This window comes from Archocentrus centrarchus, chromosome 16 (assembly GCF_007364275.1).
Source record: "Archocentrus centrarchus isolate MPI-CPG fArcCen1 chromosome 16, fArcCen1, whole genome shotgun sequence".
Classification (NCBI taxonomy): Eukaryota; Metazoa; Chordata; class Actinopteri; order Cichliformes; family Cichlidae; genus Archocentrus; species Archocentrus centrarchus.
In genome coordinates, this window is record NC_044361.1 from 18,527,507 (window position 1) to 18,548,840 (window position 21,334).

The window sequence follows — 21,334 nt, forward strand, 5'->3', positions numbered from 1 at the left end:
TTTACTTATCAATTCTAATTATGTTTAATGTTTTTAATGCTTTCATATTTTATTGTGTTTTAATTAGGGGTGGGACTTTAACGCGTTAATTTCGATTAATTAATTACGGGGAAATTAATGCGTTAAAATTTTTAACGCATTTTAATCGCACTTTGCACCGTGGAACGTTTCTCAGTGCGCGAGTTCCCGGCTTACAGATTATATCGACGCACAATGTCCAAATTAGGGGCCGCATCCTGTGAAGGACCCGGCCCACGTCTTTCGCAGCCCACGAACACCACAAAGGCCGGAAGTGAGCAGCTAGCCTTCATATCAGCTGCCGTCACCTCTGCGTAGCTCATGTCGCCTAGCAACGTGAGTGCGAAGCACAGCTGTGTAAAAGCAGCTGTTAAACGGAGAACGAACTTTTTCTCCTTTTTGTGCTTTAATTTTAAGTCTTTAATTCAAAATAAGCTGTTAAAACAAGCATAACACATTTCACCATCAAGGAATACAGCTGAGCTAATGATTAATTTCCAACTATATTAAGTGAGACATTAATGTAGAATAAAACTATCCAGTTATGATGCTTAACTTTAATTTCAGGAGTTTGCTTATCACAGGAGCACTTCCACCCTTCATTGGTCTGTGCAGTAGACTGGTGGGAAAATAAACAAAACTTTGAAGTTTAAGCTTATATATATTGATTCATTCATCAACTAAACTTAAATTAATATTTCTCATGTCAGATATTGAAATGCGATTAAAATGCGATTAATTTCGATTAATTAATTACAAAGCTTGTAATTAATTCGATTAATTTTTTTAATCGAGTCCCACCCCTAGTTTTAATGTTAAGCACTTTGGTCAGCACTTGCTGTTTTTAAAGTGCTATATAAATAAAGTTGGCTTGGCTTGGCTACTCTTTGTTGTGATTTGGCGCTATAAATATAAAATTGAATTGAACTGAAATGCTGACAGGCATACAACACTATGCAAAAGTCTTGAGTCACCCTTCATTTCTTTATATTTTGCTAGGAAAATGTTAAAAAGATGCAGCAATTTATTAAAACATGTACACATGAAAATATAGTACAATGCTAACAAGCTTGAAAGTCAATATTTGGTGTCACCACCTTTATTCTTCAACAAAGCCTAAACTCTCTTCGGCAGCTTTCTTGTCATTTCTCTAAGTAGTCTACAGGAATGGTTTTCCAGGCTTCTTGAAGGACATTCAAAGCTCTTCTTTGGATGTTGGCTGCCTTTTGTTCTATTCTCTGTCAAAATGATCCCACACTGCTTCAGTAATGTTGAGGTCCGGGCTCTGAGGAGGCCAATCCATGACTGATAGTGTTCCATTGTGTGTCTTTCTATCCAGGTATGTTTGTATCCAGGTATCATTGTCAGCTGAAGAATGAAGCTGTTGCCAATCAGATGCTTTCCAGATGGTATTTCATGGATCAAAATCTGACTGTACTTCTCTGAATTCATAATTCCATCAATTTTGGCAAGATCTCCAACACCACTGGCTGAAATGCAGCCCCAAACCATGACAGAGCCTCTGCCATGTTGTACAAATGGCTGTAGATACTCATTGTTGTGTCCCACTCTTGACTTCCTTCACACATAATAACCACTGATTTTCAGTACAGTTCTTTTGTAATGTGGCAGACCTCAGCCTTCCCTCCCTGTTTCCCTTCCTTAAAAATGGCTTCTTGTCAGCCACCCTTCCACTGAGACCATTTCTGATGAGCTTCAATGAACAGTAGATGGATCAATGAAGGGCCAGATGCATCTCTCAGGTCCTGTGTCAGCTCTTTGGTGGATTTTTTCCTATTTCTAAAGTGCATAGCTTTCAGATACTGTTCATCTGTTGTACTGTAGATAGTTTTTAGCCCTAACACTGCTTCTTTTGCCCTCCCCCTGTCCAGTTTCCTCAGTTTTTTACTTTAACCTCTTAACTGGCCACGTCCTGTCCGCGGGACTTATGTAGTTCATTTTATATAGCAAACTAGACCCTCTTATTTTGACTGACACCTCATTCGTCCATATAAAATTCACTTCATACGTCCCGCAGACGGGACGTGGCCAGTTAACAGGCTACGAAATGGGTTTTCCAGAGCAAATAATAACCAGAGGATGTTATGTAGTTTTTTCAGGTGATTTTGGTGCTGCCAGTTAACAAGTACAATATGCTTAATTTTCAGCTAATAGCTCTTTGGGAATCACCTTCATGGTGCAAAAATACTCTTTTTGGCCTGTTAAACTGTGTTATTTTTGGCTTTTTTCATAGATTCAACTTAAAAAATGCAAACAAATTACACATTATTGCAGCAGGGTGCTAGTAACAGTGCCTAAATATACAATTTAAAACTTGTTATTTGCTAAGTTGTGTGTTCCATATAGACACAACTCTTGTTCATCCCTTGAGTTTGGTGCCTTTTTTATACTTCAGTGATTCATAAAACAATGTTAACAACAAAAAACATTCCTCTGGAAAGGGTCAGGTACAAGGACTGGACTGAAAATGAGTGAAAAAAGCAGCTAATGTCCAACAAAAATTTTGAAAGACCTTCAGGAAGCCTGGAGAACTAATGCTGGCTATACAGTAGATAGTCTGGCTTCCTGTAAGCAAAATATAAAGAAATAAGGGGTAGCTGAAGACTTTTGTATAGTACTGTATATTAATATTCTCTACTCTGTGTGTGTGCCTGTGCCAGCAGTAAACCACACTCACCTCATAGCTAACATAATTACACCCATCAAACATATTATACACAGTCAGTACTGGGTAAACTTCACATGACACCGATCCTTTCTTTGATTTCTTCGAGGGAAAATGTGCTAACTTTTAACCTCTGGGTGGGCCACTTCATGCATCACACTCGATACACTGTCACTCAACTAAAAAAAAAAAAGCAGGACATATGGTTGCAATATACAGGCCTATTTTCTTGAATGACAGTCCTGTGTGTTTCAGCACAAGTGGCAGCATCAATGTTGCCTCCTTCAAAGAACAAAAAGCATCAGAACTTGTTTTTCTAAGATTAAATTCCACTCATGGGAACTGAGCTTTGGCTCTGAGAAATTTCCACCAGTATCAGGATCTGTAGGGACCGCTACAGCTGGATGCTTTGTAACAGTTTGGAACAGACTGCCATGCCAAAACTATAGCAGATCCGAGCATCACAGGCAGTCCTACATTAAGAGTCGTAAACAGAATTTGCTGGAGTATTATAACAAGATGCTGATGGTGGCGACTGGAGGTAAACTAGACAACTGATATGTACCCTTGCAAATATCCACTTCCTTTAGACCAAAGGTACGTGACATCCAGCCTGAAGGATGAAGTGGGCAGCTGTTGAGGCTATTTCAAAGTCAGATATTTGACACTTTTATCATTCAGTTAGTATGTTAAACAGAAGATGATAGTTACTTTATTCTTGGATACAAAGGAGTGGACCAGCATGTGCAGAAAAAAATATTGTGGGCATCTCAATAATTTTATTAAACAGAATGAGATAAGCTCACTGCCATTTGCAAACTGACCCATCTTCATTTCCCTCACGCAGAGTTCAGTCTGACTGAACTGTGACAGGTCAAATCATGAGGCTTTATTAAAGGGGTTAAGTGTCATCCAAGAAATATATAGCAATGTTCAAGCCTCAATTTAGTCATCTATAAAATCATGGAAATGATGGAAGTTTATGCCGGCAGCCATACTGGCAACATTTCCCACTTGCTTCTTGCCACAGCACAAACCAAAATTTAGCCTGGCAAAATCCAGTCTCAAAGCTATTTTTAACTCTTGCAGCAATTCTACTCCCCCATTGTGGAACATGCTACATGCCTCAACCATGTGAAATATTGAAAGTGCTTAAGACTTTTGCAGAACAATAAAGTGTCCTAGAGTTTAAGCGCATTTTACCAACCGTCACTCCTGGCTCGCCTCTGTCTCCCCTGGCTCCTCGTATGCCTGGACCACCCTGAAACAAACACCGGACACACATGGTAACAACAGAAAAAAAAAGAAAATCAAGGTTTGTGAGAGTGCAAGTTTATAAAGGCTTTCTCTCAAACATAGAAACTGGGGTTTATATTGAAAAATATAAAAGCGGAATGCCACGTGTCTTTCATATGAATGAGCCTCGTGGACAGAAGCCAGCGCTGATCGTAATGCTGTAAACTGCCCCTGTGAGCTCTAAACTTTATTACGCTGCATCTGTGACTAACAGCGAGAATCTGAACCGTAAACCTTGGGCTGACCCCTCAAGACTCGAGGTTTATCCAGGGACAAACAACACACATCTGTTAATCATTGGCCCATTTGGGATATATCCTCTTCCTGTGTTTGCTTAAATAGGTCTCCCTGGGAACCTGGGGGCAACTAGGTAGTTCCTGAAGTATTTAGCCAAAGGGGACAAGGAAAGGGAGGAATATCAGAGGAGACATGTAGATGTGTTAAAAGCAGGAGGTAAGCCATTATGGGTGGATTATACTGTACTAGCTTGTCTCTCTCCCTTTTTTTTAATCTCAGCTTGGCAGATAACACTGGCATCATTCTCTCTCTTTTTTTAATAATTTATATCAATAAGAAGTCAAAACTATCAGTTTGCTTTAATGGCCCCTGGGAAGACATAGGATCCATTGTCTCTTTCAGATGTGGTGTTTTGACTAACATAAAATGATCAGGAATCTAAACACAACTTTTTTATGGTCAGTTTCTACTCTTGCCACTGCTTCACACTGTTAGTATAGGCTGCGATTCTTCCAAGTGTATCTTGCATAACACCCGCATGTATTTTGAAATAGTGCTCTCTGCAGTGATTCCTCCTCTCTGAGCTCATCTCGGATTATTTAGCTATAAAAGTAAAGGAACAAAATTTACAGTCCTCAGCCAGTTTTTAAAAAAATTAAAGTTCTCTGAAAGCGAATGTAACAGCGATTCAACCAGATCAGAAGGGTCTATTCCAGTGTTTAAGTATTTTTAGCACAATAGTCCTTGATGTGGAGGAATACTGTCTGTGAGACAGCCAAATGGTTGTTACTGGGCCACATCTCCAGTAACAAAAAAAAAAAACCTACAGATGGCAGCCAATATGTTAACATGAAGCTTTGTGTTGGCATCTTTATTTTGTCACATAAGACAGGAATGATTACAGTGACTGATGACCCGTAGGGATATTTTGGAATACTTTGATTAGGTGGTGAAATGTTTATTTATATTTAAAAGACAGACTCACATGCACGCATGCGCGCACACACACACACACACCACAACTGTGCCTTTGTAAATGAACACCAGGGGAAGACATGTTATTTAAAATGATCGAGCACGCTCATCAATTTAAAAATCTATCTCTGTTGTTTTTAATGGATTCTTCTAAACAATCAGAGCACTTGATGGAGGCAGGGAAAAACCTGCAGAGAAACTAAAATGAGCTTCCAACAGCAGCAGTACATGCAATTATACTTGGATTTTTCCATGGGACTTTAATGAATGTGGAAAAAACACAGCAATTATTGTTAGCAATTTTATGCTGGAGGAAAATTTACATTTTTTAAACAATGCTTGGATCTCAAACAGCATGGGCACTATTCAGTTTAAACAAACAGACATGGCAGGTTGAGCATGCCTTGTTTTCCTTATTTTTAGATTGATTGTTGACTGATGTTCGGCGTTGAGTTGAGTCTGTGCCAAATCAGACAGCACAGATTGCAGTTCAGCTGAGGCAATCAATAGTATTTGAAACGCTGAAAAGTGAAGAGGTCTGCTGCTGTGCGAAGCAGGAAAAGACATACATCTGGCAGTGAATGCAAACAGAAAAATAACTCTCGGAAGAAAGCCTCAGCGTTGTTTTGAGTTATTACTTCCATAGTCTGCATGCTGGAGAAATACAACAGAGAAAAAGCGCATGCTTTTTTTATTACAAAAACTTTCTAACAACTGGTCTTTAAGAAAGGACTGTTTTGAAGACAAATGCATGCTCAGATTTCAGCTATTACAGTTTCTTAATGAGCTTTAATAATTCTTTCTCATTTGCCTCCTTGTTGTCTTTTCATTACGTTATTCTGACAAATTAATTATTGGAACTTGTGCAATAGACTGTACCAGTGTGCAACACCCTGAACCTCTGGGCGACCACTTTCGATCAAAAGAAAACTGCACGCGATTCTTGATGGGAGGCAACCCGTTCCTAAACAACCGTGCTCTGCCTTGAACTAATTACAGTCACTCTCAGACACATTAGAAACGGGTGGCAAATAACAGACAGATTGCCAACCTGTTGCAACTAATCTGAGTCAGCCTGCAAGGCTATGCAACTTGTCTCCTTGCAAGAGAAGATTGACTCAACAGGTTGCCCACTGGTTGCATTCTAGTTATATTCCCATTTAAATTCAAGGTTGCTGAACACCTGTGTCATTCTGCAGTTAAATTGCTGTCCTGCAGCAACTGTGTCACTATTTGTGAAGGAATTTCTGAATATCTGTTTCGAGTGTATGAGGTTCTGGCTGGACTTTGAGTGTAAGTAGTTAATGTGAATTCCTGTTTAGCATAAATGTGTATATAGACAGCAACAGATTTACGATTTTCCCCAACTTATCACAAACAGACTGAATGTAATTGACCCCATTCAGTCGCAAACTGAGAGCAGACTCTTGATGCACCAAAGTCGCTTTGAAGATGGCAACTGACTGCAAGTGGTTGCAGACCTGTTCGCCATCTTCGAAGAAACCATTTCAAAGGCAACAAGACTGCAAGTTCATTGCACATGGTCACATTAATTTAGGTTGTTTGTTTTCCCTAATGTGGGACACTGTATCAGGAATCTACCTAATACAGCTTTAGTCACACTCCTGCAGCACAACAACAACAAAACAGTAAATCTCTCTTTTCACATTCTCTTGTGACTTTTCCTGCCTGAAGTAAGCTCATCTTCCACAGGAGGTAATATGTACGTGTATCAACCATTATATTGTTTTTAACAAGGGAAGTGGTACTGATTTTTCATCCTTCCTCAAACTCCCACTGACTACAGTGTAAGTTTTAGCACAAAAGTAGCTATGATCCTGCCATTAAACCATTCATCTCTTCCCATAGTCTGCAGTTAAAATGTGATTTAAGAAGCCCATTCAATGTGGGCGAGAGTAACCGACACAGGCAGAGCGACAGAAACAGGCACAGAGAGGCATAAAACGATAATAAAGCGAGAGAAAGAGCCCCGGGCAGGAGGAGGAGGTAAAATAAATAAAACAGAGAAAAGGAAAGAGAAAAACAATGAAAAGCTAGAAGCTAAGGTATTTTCTATGCTACATTGATCTGTGGTTTTGGGGAAAACAGAAAAAAAACAGAGGAGGCAGCAGAGGCTGTGTATAGAAAACATAAAAGGAACACAGAAAACAATATGTAGTCCTAAATATTGTATGAGAAATTTCACTTCTTAGGTAGTTTCCCCATAAAACGCGAATATTTAATACAACATAGAGCTTGCCTCTGCAATAGAAATGGAGCCTTAACAAATCAAGAAGGGGAGGGCTGTGACCTGTGGATATAACCCTACCGATGAGAAAGTAGATCTGGCTAAACGAACAAGGAAAAAAGAAATGGGGAGAATTGTGCTTGGCTGTGATAAATGGAATCGCCCAATAATTACTTTCTCAAACTATACCAGTGTGGACCCCCCCCCCCCAGTACCCAAAGGTGCCGACAAAGACAAAGACAGAGAACTTAAGAGGCGATAGTGCAAATGAAAGTGGTGAAGAGAGAAAAAGAAGAATTTAGACAAAAAGTCTCAGGCTGCAAATGAGCTCATTTAGTCGCTCTCATCGCCTCTTTTCTTCTGGTTCAACCTGCGACTGCGTGAGAGAAATACAGCTGCTCAGCATGCACACCCTAACTCTTTCTAACATTCAGCCACCCCAGTGAAATGCCACTGAGATATGAAAAAGTGTGTTCAGGCATTAATTGATGAGAAGAGTGTATGTTACAAAACAGTGGGTAGACTTAGCCTTTGATATCATGTCCTTTTGTGCTTCTGGACACATTTACTCTTGTAAATAGCTTATTTACATTGTTATATATTATACATCTAGATATCTTTTGCTATGGTTGTTGTGATTTTGTCATAGACTGTATATAAAAAGACAGACCGGGCTCCTGTGTTTGAACTGTGAAGCCAATGCGTAAGTGCCTTAAAACTTTATTCCTTCTAATGGCCAGCAGGGGGTGACTCCTTTGGTTGCAAAAGAAGTATGATTATACAGAAGTCTATGAGAACGTGATCCTACGGTACCCTCGGTCTCTGACCCCGGTAAACGCTTTCCTCAAACATTTAAGGTCTCAGACTGTAATTTGATGTCTTAAATTTTAATCCTATGCAGAGTAAAATGGACAATAAAATAAGGCAGACTCTAAGATTGGCCTTGAAAAAAAGCACTGACCTGAACTGAAATTAATTCAGTTGATTTATGTTCATATTTAACTTTCAAAATGTTGGCTTGAGTTTGACATCACGAGAAGCATCCAGTATTGACCATCCAAACACTTTTCTGTGGAAACCGCTAGTTGATGAGTCTTGAGAGACTAGATAAAGCGAATAAGTAATTGATCTAAAGGAAGAGGGAAATTAATAAGAAGACTGAGGTATGAAAAACAGTTTCTAAGGCTGCAGAGGAGAGGGAAAAGCACAAAGGAAAGGAAACATTCAAAGGGTTTCCACATCAGAGAGATTGTTCATAAAAGGCTAAATATGAGCCTAAGTAACTACATTAAAGAATAAATGCATATAAATAAATATCTTCTTACAGGTGGTCCAGAGGGTCCTGGTGGTCCTTTACTGTCCTGAGAGCAGGTGCAGGCATGGGGCATGGGAGGGCACTGCTCTTCAACTCTCTGAAAATAGACATGCACAGAATGAGTGTGCGATTCCTTTGGTCAATATTCAGGTCAGGCATGAGCTGCACTAAAAACACTAATAAGCAGGCTTTGACTTTGAAAAAAAAAGATAATACTTGTAAAACATGTCATCATTGGCCAACTCGTCTTAGATGGTTGGATCTGTGTTAAACTTACAGCACAGTAAAACTAATGTTTTTGCCTGGTCACCTTGACACTAATAAACTTTTAAATGATTTATTAACTCATAGCATAAACCTGCAGTTCTTGGGTCAATGAAGCCAGTTAAATATATATTTTTCCTCATAGAAAAACCTATCTTTCATCTTAAGAAGAACTAATTTTGCAATTATAGAGAAACAATGAATTAATATCTTCAGTTTAAATGGAGCAAAATCTGTTTTCGTTATAATTAGTGCATACTGTAAATGCAAACAATGTCCTTACTTAGTGCATTTACAGTGTATCACAAAAGTGAGTACACCCCTCACATTTCTGCAGATATTTAATTATATCTTTTCATGGGACAACACTGACAAAATGACACTTTGACACAATGAAAAGTAGTCTGTGTGCAGCTTATATAACAGTGTAAATGTATTCTTCCCTCAAAATAACTCAATATACAGCCATTAATGTCTAAACCAGCGGCAACAAAAGTGAGTACACCCCTTAGTGAAAGTTCCTGAAGTGTCAATATTTTGCGTGGCCACCATTATTTTCCAGAACTGCCTTAACTCTCCTGGGGATGGAGTTTACCAGAGCTTCACAGGTTGCCACTGGAATGCTTTTCCACTCCTCCATGATGCCATCACAGAGCTGGCGGATATTCGAGACTTTGTGCTCCTCCACCTTCCGCTTGAGGATAACCCCAAAGATGTTCTATTGGGTTTAGGTCTGGAGACATGCTTGGCCAGTCCATCACCTTTACCCTCAGCCTCTTCAATAAAGCAGTGGTTGTCTTAGAGGTGTGTTTGGGGTCATTATCATGCTGGAGCACTGCCCTGCGACCCAGTTTCCGGAGGGAGGGGATCATGCTCTGCTTCATTATTTCACAGTACATACTGGAGTTAATGTGTCCCTCAATGAAATGTAACTCCCCAACACCTGCTGCAATCATGCAGCCCTAGACCATGGCATTCCCACCACCATGCTTGACACACTTATCTTTGTACTCCTCACCTGATCGCTGCCACACATGCTTGAGACCATCTGAACCAAACAAATTAATCTTGGTCTCATCAGACCATAGGACATGGTTCCAGTAATCCATGTCCTTTGTTGACATGTCTTCAGCAAACTGTTTGCTGGCTTTCTTGTGTACAGACTTCAGAAGAGGCTTCCTTCTGGGGTGACAGCCATGCAGACCAATTTGATGTAGTGTGCAGTATATGGTCTGAGCACTGACAGACTGACCCCCCACCTCTTCAATCTCTGCAGCAATGCTGACAGCACTCCTGCGTCTATCTTTTAGAGACAGCATTTGGATGTTACGCTGAGCACGTGCACTCAGCTTCTTTGGACGACCAACGCGAGGTCTGTTCTGAGTGGACCCTGCTCTTTTAAAACGCTGGATGATCTTGGCCACTGTGCTGCAGCTCAGTTTCAGAGTGTTGGCAATCTTCTTGTAGCCTTGGCCATCTTCAGTGCAACAATTCGTCTTTTAAGATCCTCAGAGAGTTCTTTGCCATGAGGTGCCAGTATGAGAGAGTGTGAGAGCTGTTCTACAAAATTGAACACACCTGCTCACTATGTACACCTGAGACCAAGGCTATGTTCACACTGCAGCCTGAAGTGACCCAATTCCGATTTTTTGTGAAATCTGATTTTTTTTTTTTGCGTGGTCGTTTACATTTCCAAATATATGCGACTTGGATGTGATCTGTGTGTGAACAGCAGACAAACCTGAAAGTGTTCCGCATGCGCAGTAGAGGACGCGATAACGTCACACACTCAGGTCGCATTTGAAAAGATCGGATACGTATTGGATTTGGCCTGGGTCGCATTTGAAAAAATCCGATCTGTGTTGTTCATACTGGCATGAAAAGATCGGATTTGGGTCACTTCAGGCTGCAGTGTGAACATAGCCCTAGTAACACTAACAAGTCAAATGACATTTTGGAGGGGAAATGACAAGCAGTGCTCAATTTGGACATTTACGGGTGTAGTCTCTTAGGGGTGTACTCAGTTTTGTTGCCGCTGGTTTAGACATTAATGGCTGTATATTGAGTTATTTTGAGGGAAGAATAAATTTACACTGTTATTTAATCTGCACACAGACTACTTTTCATTGTGTCAAAGTGTCAGTTTTGTCCCATGAAAAGATATACTTAAATATCTGCAGAAATGTGAGGGGTGTACTCACTTTTGTGATACACTGTAACTTAAAATGATTTTCAAAATGTACAGAACACACTGGCAAATGCAAAGACTCAAGTACAAAATCATGAATTTAGTATTGCTGTGATTTTTATTTCATTTACCTTGCGCTTAAGGATTATCTAGATTCAGGTTACCAGGACTGAGACTGTTGTTGCGATAAGCTGTTGTTTAAATATTAAGTGTTCCTTTAGTTGTGCATAGAAATGTGACAGAAAATGACGACACTGTTTCCCCACATCCACTGTTCATACCATTTACTTATAAATTTAAATTAATCTTTAAATAATCTTTACATTAAAACTAAGAGGAGCCCACTTATACTGGCACACTAAATTCACTGGTACATTCCTATGCCTGTCTGGCCGTTTATTTAATTTTTCAGAGGCCACGAGTTTCCGCACAATAAACTGAGAATAACTGCGATGCCTTTTAAAACACAGTGATGCAGTAATAATGCTCCAGCTGCAAAGAAATTAGTTAGTGCATTGAGATATTGCATTTTGAACCCTAATGTACAGGTGTGCAATTAATACATATCTTAGTGTTTGCTCTGTGGCTGTGCCTTGGGTGTTAATTGACTGGTGCTCCCACAAAGGCAGACACATGCTTTTTGTGACTTTTTTGCATATGCAGAATACACAATCGGTCTCACTGGGAGAATTTCTTTCACATTAAATTAAACTAATTAAATAAGCATTTTGGCTCTTGAATCCTGCCTTCATCATGAGTCAGTTTGATTACAACCTCAATCATATGGAGTTTTAATATTCTGAGAATAATGCACAGAAGAGGAGAGATGAGGTATAAAATTATCTAACAGAGCAGGTTTAAGTAGAGGGAGAAGTGTTACTTACCAATGCTGGCAGTTCACAACACTTATCTCTGCTGGCCCAGGAGGTACTGCACATAATATCAAACATCTGGAGCTGGAACTGTAAACACATGTACATATCTGAGTACATATGATTGCACGTATAAGCCATAACAATAATACTGCCATTGCAATATACATTAATGAATTAAAATGCTGAATTAAAAGAAAAGTTGCATTAGAAAAGGAACATTAACCAGGATTTTTGGTAATGCTGTGTTTCTGTGTTGATAAGAAACATGAAGACAGCCTGGCTGCTTAGGAGCTTTAATAATGGGCTGAAATGTGCTGGAAGACAGATACATCAAGTCTGGCTGATTGCTTTAATGAACAAATTGGATGTTCTGAATGCTCCGCTAGTCTTGGCCTGGCTATAAATTACGTTGTGGGCTTACGTCTGATTCATTTCTAAATTTCAGCATTAAAAAAACTTCAGTGGGGCCCATACACTGGTTATTTTATTAGAAGAGCAGTGTTGACATTCCCAATAACTCAACCTTCGATGAGGTTGCTTCACATGTAATGCATATACAATCAGAGACAACCTAAACTTTGGGAACCCCCTCTTAAACTAAATTAAAGTGAAGCAGTTTTCTAGGAAACTGAATTCATGTTGTATGCAGCAGAAAACTTTTTCTTTACATTATTATATGATTCCTATAATTGTTGGCTTTACTATGTCATTTATATTGATGGGATTTGCTGAGCATTTTTTTTCAATACAGAAATTAAAAATCAATTAAGCACATTTGATTGAGGCATCCCAGTTTCAGGTAAATTAAGTTACATTTAAAAGATACCCAACGGTCTTATAGACACAATATTTATTAGATGACAAATAATACCATACTGTACATAGTTCAATTGATTTTATTTTATTGGGAAAATGTATGACAGTAAATGGAAAATTTGGCACAGATGTTTTTAATTCCTAAAGAGTGATGTGCTGCCCTGCTGGCCATGTGGAACTGCTTTATCCTAGTAATTATAGTCCTTCAATTGCAGCACCACAGGGAGTCTTGGATTTTAAGAGCCTATTCTTACAGTAAAGCTGGGGCTAATGTTGAGACCAAAAGATATGAACTTGCTGTGAACAGTTTGGGGGTTTGACCCATTTTTATATAAATCTGAGCTCACTGATGAATGTCACTTGCTATTTTATTAGGTACACCTGGTCAACTGCTCATTAATGCAAATATCTAATCAGCCAATCACATGGCAGCAACTCAATGCATTTAGGCATGCAGACATGATGAAGACGACCTGCTGAAGTCCAAATTCGAGCATCAGAATGGGGAAGAAAGGTGATTTAAGTGACTTTGAATGTGGCATGGTTGTTGGTGCCAGATGGGCTCAAATCATCTCAAATTGGTTTCTAGAACACAGCAGTGAGTTCACTGCACTTAAATGGCCTCCACAGTCACCAGAGCTCAATCCAATATAGCACTTTTGGGATGTGGTGGAATGGGACATTATGGAAGTGCAGCCAGCAAATCTGCAGCAACTGTGTGATGCTATCATGTTAATATGGACCAAAATCTCTGAGGAATGTTTCCAGCACCTTGTTGAGTCGTTTCCATGAAGAATTAAGGCCGTTCTGAGGGCAAAAGGGGTCCAACCCAGTACTACCAATGTGAAACTAATGAAGTCTCCCGTGAGTGTATGGTTTTATTAATTCATATTGATGTACTGTCACACTTGTACTCCTTTAAATCGGCTAAAATATTTCCCATTCAATTTGTTTCCACTTATCAACAGTAAAACAGTTTGTCTAAAATGATCCTTTTTTATGACGTCTGATTCAAGTTCCATTTTCTAACAGTGCTTTTTGTAAATACTGATAGCGACCTGATAGACCCACAATTTTTGTTTAATAAATAACCATTCTCTTCACTGGCGTTGAAGAACAATCTGGTATGTAGAGAAAATGTAATTTATTTCTTTTTCTTCTAAAAAAAAAAAAAAAAACCCAGAAGAGCATTCATCAACATATATTTTTCTCTGGAAAGGCTCAGGAGCATGCATTTACTTTGCCAGGTTATCTTACCTTCAGCCCTCTGCCATAGTTTTTTTTTTTTTCTCGAGTGACTGTGCTGCTTAATGGGTAGAGCACAGCTAACACAGAATATATAAAGCACTTTGTGCATTTCCACTGGCAATAAATAAAATGAACTCCTACTGAGTGACTTAATGAAATGGTTGTGAATATTTATGGTTGCCACTTAACAGGCCATAATTACACACACACACACACACACACACACATACACACACACACACACACACACACACACACACACACTGGACTGGTCATGTCTGGTAACTTGAAACAGATTGCAAAATAACTTCTGTGTGTTGCAACTGTCTGTGCTTTAAGTTTTCCAAGTCCTCCTATCATTTGCTGTCTTGACAGCCTTCCTACGTTTGTGAATATGTTTTGTAGTCAGACTTCCTTTTTACTTTGATCCAAACAAGTATTCATACTAACCGGAGCAGAGCTGTCTTGTCTACCTCTGGATCGAACCATCCTTCCAAGGATTTCCATTCCATCGATGGTGATGTTACCAGCTGCAAGAATGTATTTCTCCCCAACCACGGAGCAATCCAGCACCACCTTCACAGACGTCTTGCTGATGGTTACATGGAGCTGCATGGCATAAAGAGAGTGCATTAGAAATACTTTGGAGTATTTCCCAGGGCTGCTTGAAGAGACAAACAGCTACACAGAAGTCAAATGGAGCTGCTGATTTTAAGTGCTGCACCATCACAGGTCATGATCAGCATGAAGTATAAAACATCTGACTCCCCGAGTTCCCAAATGTTCCCCAACAGTGTCTGAACAATATGCCATCTTTTACTTACTAATCACAGTGACAATGACTTCTTCTGTGTACTTTTTTTTTAAATAATAATTTAATCCAGTTGAAAAGCATCCACACACTTAAATTACCCTGTCTGATCTGAGTGCTGAATGCCTGTGAGCTCAAACTGCCTCCTTAGAGGAAAAACTGCCAGAGCCATGAACCGTGAAATTCAACTGGTCACACAGTTAATGAGCAAAGAGGGCAGCATCATGCCGAAGGACGGAAATAAACTAGGCTATTAGAGTCTGCATTATTCACAATTACAGGAACTATTTTGCTTGTTCACATTATTTAAGTGCATTTTAAACCACAGGACTACAAATGCACATGTGCACCTCCAAATGCATACACAAAGCCACATAAACAAGCTACAGCTAATGTGGAGTCTGATAAAGTTCATATTCAAGTGTCAGAGTCCATTTATCAACTGATGTCTAAGTGCCTGCTTTACTGTATAACGACTTTCTGTTCTCATACTCTGTTCTGCACACTTCACTGGGCATGAAGGGTGTGTGAGTGCTACACTTTTATGATATAAAAGATGATGAAATCCTCTAAGGTGCAGACATTTTGCTGGTATTTTGTGGCATTTAGTGGTTTCAGTTAAGGTTAACATTAATATTTAGGGAATGAATACAGGCCAGTGTGTATTTGTGTCTCTATAAAAGATGACAGTCACTCTTCTTTGGTCTTGCTGGACCTTCCATTTACTAAAGCAATGGCTAATATTTAGATTTGTGGAAGTTTTTGTCTTGAAAACTAAGGACTGAAGCATTCCTATGTTCTAAAACTTAAATTGTATGAAATCTGAATAGCCTGGCTGACAGCTGCAGAAAGCAGACATATGCTGTTTACTTATTATTCTTTGTATTTTGTACTCCATCCATCCATCCATCCATCCATCCATCCATCCATCCCCTTCTACTTATCCTTTTTTTTGGGAGGGGGAGGGGGTTTATCCCATCTATCACAGGGCAAGAGGCAGGGTACACCCTGTACAGGTTGCCAGCCTGTTGCAGGGCTATGTCCTGTACATATTGCTGAATTGATAACAAAGTTGTTGTTATAATAGCTTTCACTCTGTTGATTTTGTGGTGATTTTATATATAGGTTAATCTGAAATTTCTATGCTTGACCTTACATCTTAGTTATTCAGGTAAAATTGTCACATTCATTGTGGCTTTCCATTAGGGCAGGACCTAGCACAGACTATACACGGAATTAAAAAGATGCCAGTTTTAAAGAGGTCGCTCTCATTTACACTCTAGGTGACTTTAAAGCTAACTTCAACATAAAAAGTGTTTTGTGTTTGTATATGTGCATATGAGACACAATAGCGAGTGCACACAGCTAACTAATATTACAATATAATGGGTTTTGTATTGTAGTGTTCCTGGTAGGTCAGCTGTCTGGCTGGAGCCATTCACAGCCAACACTACTGCATTCACAAGATGAATGTTACAGCAGTAAAATCTGTTGCTGTCACACTCCTTCTTACACACACACACACACACACAGATATAAACACTCACAGGATGCTATTTTCTAATGCTGCTGCTGTCTTCAACTTCAGCTGCATATGTAATATAAAGTACCTCATTTGTTTGTATCTCTGTCAACAGACAGTTTATTCACTTTAACAGAACTTGTTTTCTTTCATTTTCAGGCAAAAAAAAAAAAAAAAATCTGTATGACTGACAGTGCTATGTTATGTTTGTCATGTTGCAGATATCACTTGGGTGATAAAGTAGTCTGACAAATTTAACTCTATAGTACTTTGATAGCAGAAAACCAACAAACAAAAACACCAAGCTATCAATATTATCACGACTGTATATGAATGTAAAAAAAAAGCAAAATATGCAAGAATGGAAGCTAGTGGTTTATTTTTGTGACTTTATCACTCCGCCACCCAGTTACAATTTACATGCTAATCTCCTTTGGTTCCTGAGTTATGGCTACATTAGTGTTTGTGCGCAGCAGTGTGGTCTCAAAGTCCGGTTCACCTTTGAACTGTTGGCTATAAAATATCATGACTTGAACATTTTATTCTTTTGAAAATTTGTGTAAAGTTTGTTATAATTGGCGCATGACTTCTTAACGCGTGGCCAAAAACCTGATTTGTGAGGTCACACTGACCTGAACCCTGAACCCTCAAGAGATGAAGAGAGGTAAAATGAGCATATTCAGTTCATCTCAAATAAAAACAACAATAAAAATAGTAAACAAAGTCTCTGATACACCAGTGAAACAGGAAAGCCGGCACACAGACGTGCACACATGAATACACACTTGAAATGTTATGGCAGTTTTTAAACACACTGTGTGAGATAATGCAGCTTGATATGTTCAAGACTATCAGTATTTATGCTGACACATACTGTGTGTGTGCGTGTGTGTGTGTGCGTGAGAGATTTAGTAAATAAATGGCTGTTTGTAACATGAATAAAGTTAGATTCTTCAGTTAAATGTATTTATTTATGATTCTGAATATTTCAAATATTTGTGGGAACAATTTTTAGCCTGTTATATATAAATTCCCACAGCACTGACAGGAAAGACAAAGACAATAGAATAACTTTTGAAGATTAATAATTGTAATGATGTTTGATATTTTCACAATACAAAGATAAGTGTAAGGTTTATACTTACTTTACACTAAGCTGATTATACATTATTTATCAATCCAGACATAATTTGACTGAAATCCTAATCATATAGTAAAATATTCAACACTGAACTTGTTTCACTGTGAACCAGTATTTAGTCTGTGACTGGGTCTGGTTTGACACTTGGAGTTGCTGCTAAACAAATCAACAAAACATTTATTGTTTCTGTCTTACTGGTAAAGATTGGTGGACATAATGAGAAGTTATAGCAGAGTTTTAGCATTTTTAGTCTAATTTGATAACTGGTAACATAAAAAAAATTACAAATTTACTTGAACAGTCAGTACAGAGAGTAACAGGAAATGTGAGAGACAGAAGAGTCCAATGCACGTCAAAGATTTACCAGCTTGAATTGAAACCATAATGTTAAATTTCCCCTTGTTATCTTTTGTATTTATTGTCTGAGTCTCCTCTTTACCTTCGTTGCGTCGTCCACATTGCTGTGTGTTCCCTTGCTCTGCTTTCCCTGATTTTCCTAAGTATGATTGGATTCACTGGCGCAGTGTCTTGTTACTTTTGGATTTTGGACTTTTCTGGACCAAGAATCAGTCAGTCGGTCAATCAGTCAGTCAATCAATCAGTCAGTCCACTTCTGCTTAGCTGGGGCCAGGTTGCAGCCAGCAGCACAAGCAGAGAACTGAGGTGTTCCCAGGCCAGCCGAGAGACTTAATCTGTCCAGCATGTCCTGGGTCTACCCCAGGGCTTGCTCCTCCCTCATGCCCAGAACATCTCACCCAGAAGGCACCCAGGAGGCATCCTTGTCAGATGCCCAAACCACCTCAACTGGCTCCTTTCGATGTGGAGGAACAGCGGCTCTCAAATGACTGACCACTTCACCCCATCGCTAAGGGAGAGCCCAGACACTGCAATCTCACTTTTTCAATCATTACTCAAAGCTCATGACCATAGGTGATCGTACGGACATAGATCGACCGGAAAATCGACAGCTTTGCTTTTACACTCAGCTCTCTCTTCACCATGACTGACTGGTGCAGTCCGTCTGTCAATCAAGAAGCATTAAAGCTTGTTTAAACTTTATTCTTCTCTTTTTAGTCTCTAGACAAAACATAGGATTTGCCAAAGTATTTTGTCATAGGCAAACTTAGTTTCTACTATTTTCTACTCCAGCTTTAACTTCGCAAAGGTTAAGGTTGGACAATCTGTTACATTGTGAAGAATCCTTATTTAGCATATGGCCTGCTTTTCTGAAAAATGTTGTGCAGACTACTGTCCAAACTTTCCAACTATGAAAAATTGAACAGTGAGCTTTTTGTCATGCACTTAAGGAGAACACAGTATGCATATTGGCGGTAACCAATTCAAACAGAAGACAGCATGGTGAATTGGGAAAAAAAAGCATCTCATACACATACGCCCGAGATACAAATCACTACTCCGTTTCAGAGCATTCAGAATAAAATCAAAACAAGGATACAGAGATACGTGAGCTGGACCTTTAGCTATGAGCTGAAAGAAGGTCAAATATACATTTGTAGTTGCTGCCTTTGTTTCTCCATTATCATTCTTTCCTCTTTCTAGGGGACCTACCAACATTTATGGATATGGATTTAAAATAATAATTTATCAATGAACAACTTAAGAGTGAATCTTAACTGCACTTTGTGAAATACTGTGGATTACTGTAGTAAGCACCAAAAGAACTGGGGGAAATGTCTTTAGTGCAAATTTTTACAGCGCACAAGGACAGCTTTACGTACTGCTAGTAACTTTTTAATGTGGGACATTCAATCAGTTGGGGGACAGAAATTGTGTCCACACACACACACACACACACACACACACACACACACACACACACACACACACACACACACACACACACACACAACAAAGCTTGGAGCAATATGTGTCATGCACTGAGAATAACTTTCATTTCTTCTGTCTGTGTATGTGTTAAAACTCCTCGTCACATCCATTTCTTCCTCTGCTCTCAATTCTCCTCCTTCACCTGTTTATTTTGTCCCTCTCTCAGATTGAGTGTCTGTTTGCGTGTGTGCTTCCATCATTGTCAGATCCCGCTGGGTATTCCTGCTTTCACATGAGGTGTCTTCATATGGTAATCCCTTTACAAAGGACCCACAAACATGCACACACAGACGCACACACTTCTCTTATTCACTTGTCATCCTGTCTAAATGGAAAGGAAGACTTCCTCTGGTCAGGCAGTCCTCTGCATCTGTTCCCTCTCTGAAAATTGTCATGTTCTCCAGCAGAAAAGCAAGAAACAACAAAGAAGACAAAAGACAGAGAGAATGATGGACAGCTACTCCATGACATTTTGAGAACTGAGATAAAGGCATACAGACAGTTAGTGGGCTGTTGTTGGTTTGTTTTCAGCAGGAATCCACAGAAAGTCCAAGTAAAGAAACCAGCTCTACTGTTAAAAAACTGCGTATAGAGACTTTTCTTGGACATTTCTCAAACAAATGTCAACCAGCCTTTTAAAAGTAAAACAACACAACATTGCAAATTTTAATCGGCCAATTTGAATTAAAACAGCTCCTGCACACCGAAGCCCATAAAAGAACGTGTCTGTAAGGACAAAAGGACTGATTATCATTTGCTATTTTTATTTTATGTCAGCTAATGCTGTTTTGCAATGTGAATTAGTCATTTACTGGGCCTGCTGAGGCTAAATCAACGTCATTATTTATTCAGCAAGGGCATTTGCATCAGTATTTATTTCAGCGTTTATTTTTTTCCTCAAAATACTTTCTCCTCTCAAGTGAGCAGAAAATTGTCTTCTGTTGGAGGAATGCCACCAGAATCAACTATTTTCACTCAGTCAGAGTAATTAGATACAACATAATTTACATAAAAATGTTCAAACATAATCCAAGTGATTGAGGTAAATGTGAAATGTCTTTTGAAGAAAATCATTTGGGAGGATAAGTAATATGGTCTCTCCGGGGAATCGGTGTAACAGCATAAACTGCCACAGGTTCTACTTTTTTAAGGTTTAAAACTATGTTCTAATTGCATACTCATAAAATGAACTTTTTTAAAAGGATGATTACACTCTAAAAAAAATCATTTATGCTGCACTGATTACAGAAAAAGACTGTTTAATGTAAAAAAAAAAAGAAATTTCTAAATCTTTGTCAAAAATAATGACAAAAGTCCACTACAACCTCACAGCAGACCACATAAATCTAAAATGTTGTTGAAATCTGCATTTTTACTCCCACTTTGGACTCTCAACTGGTGTAGTAAAAAAATACAGTAAAATTGGTGCAGAAAAAGCAATGGAGAGTGGGAGGGAGATACAGAATAGGAAAGGGGGCTATCATCACATTTTTAAACACTCTCCACAGCAGTGCTGACAGATCAAGAGAAGAATCTCAGCCCGGGAGCCCTAAAAAAACCACCCAACAGGATCCACAGCTTCAAAAACACCAAAATACAATAGAGCTTTCATATGTTTTTGTCTCTCTTCAGCAGCTTACCACCACACTTCCTTCTCTCTCCGACCCAATCTGCTCTCCATAGTTTCAAGGCAGCAAACCTGTACATTTATGTGAAAAACTACCACCTAAAAATGTTATACAGAGTTTGTCACTGCATGGGTACATTGTACTTCATGATTTATGTTAATTAGTAAATATTACATTAGAACCAAGCATAGCATTAGCAGGCGCAATCCCAGCAGATC

At 39.0% G+C, this 21,334-nt stretch overlaps 1 protein-coding gene across 1 annotated transcript in view; it reads right to left on the reverse strand.

The window, feature by feature from the left end:
* Window positions 1–21,334, reverse strand: part of col14a1a (collagen, type XIV, alpha 1a) — a 158,609-nt gene that overhangs the window by 32,048 nt on the left and 105,227 nt on the right. Inside the window, exons 33-36 of the mRNA XM_030750883.1 lie at window positions 14,617–14,775; window positions 12,112–12,189; window positions 8,786–8,872; window positions 3,912–3,965 (exon numbers count right to left, since the gene is read on the reverse strand). Coding sequence (XP_030606743.1) covers window positions 3,912–3,965; window positions 8,786–8,872; window positions 12,112–12,189; window positions 14,617–14,775 — 378 coding nt within the window. The remainder of the gene's footprint in view (window positions 1–3,911; window positions 3,966–8,785; window positions 8,873–12,111; window positions 12,190–14,616; window positions 14,776–21,334) is intronic.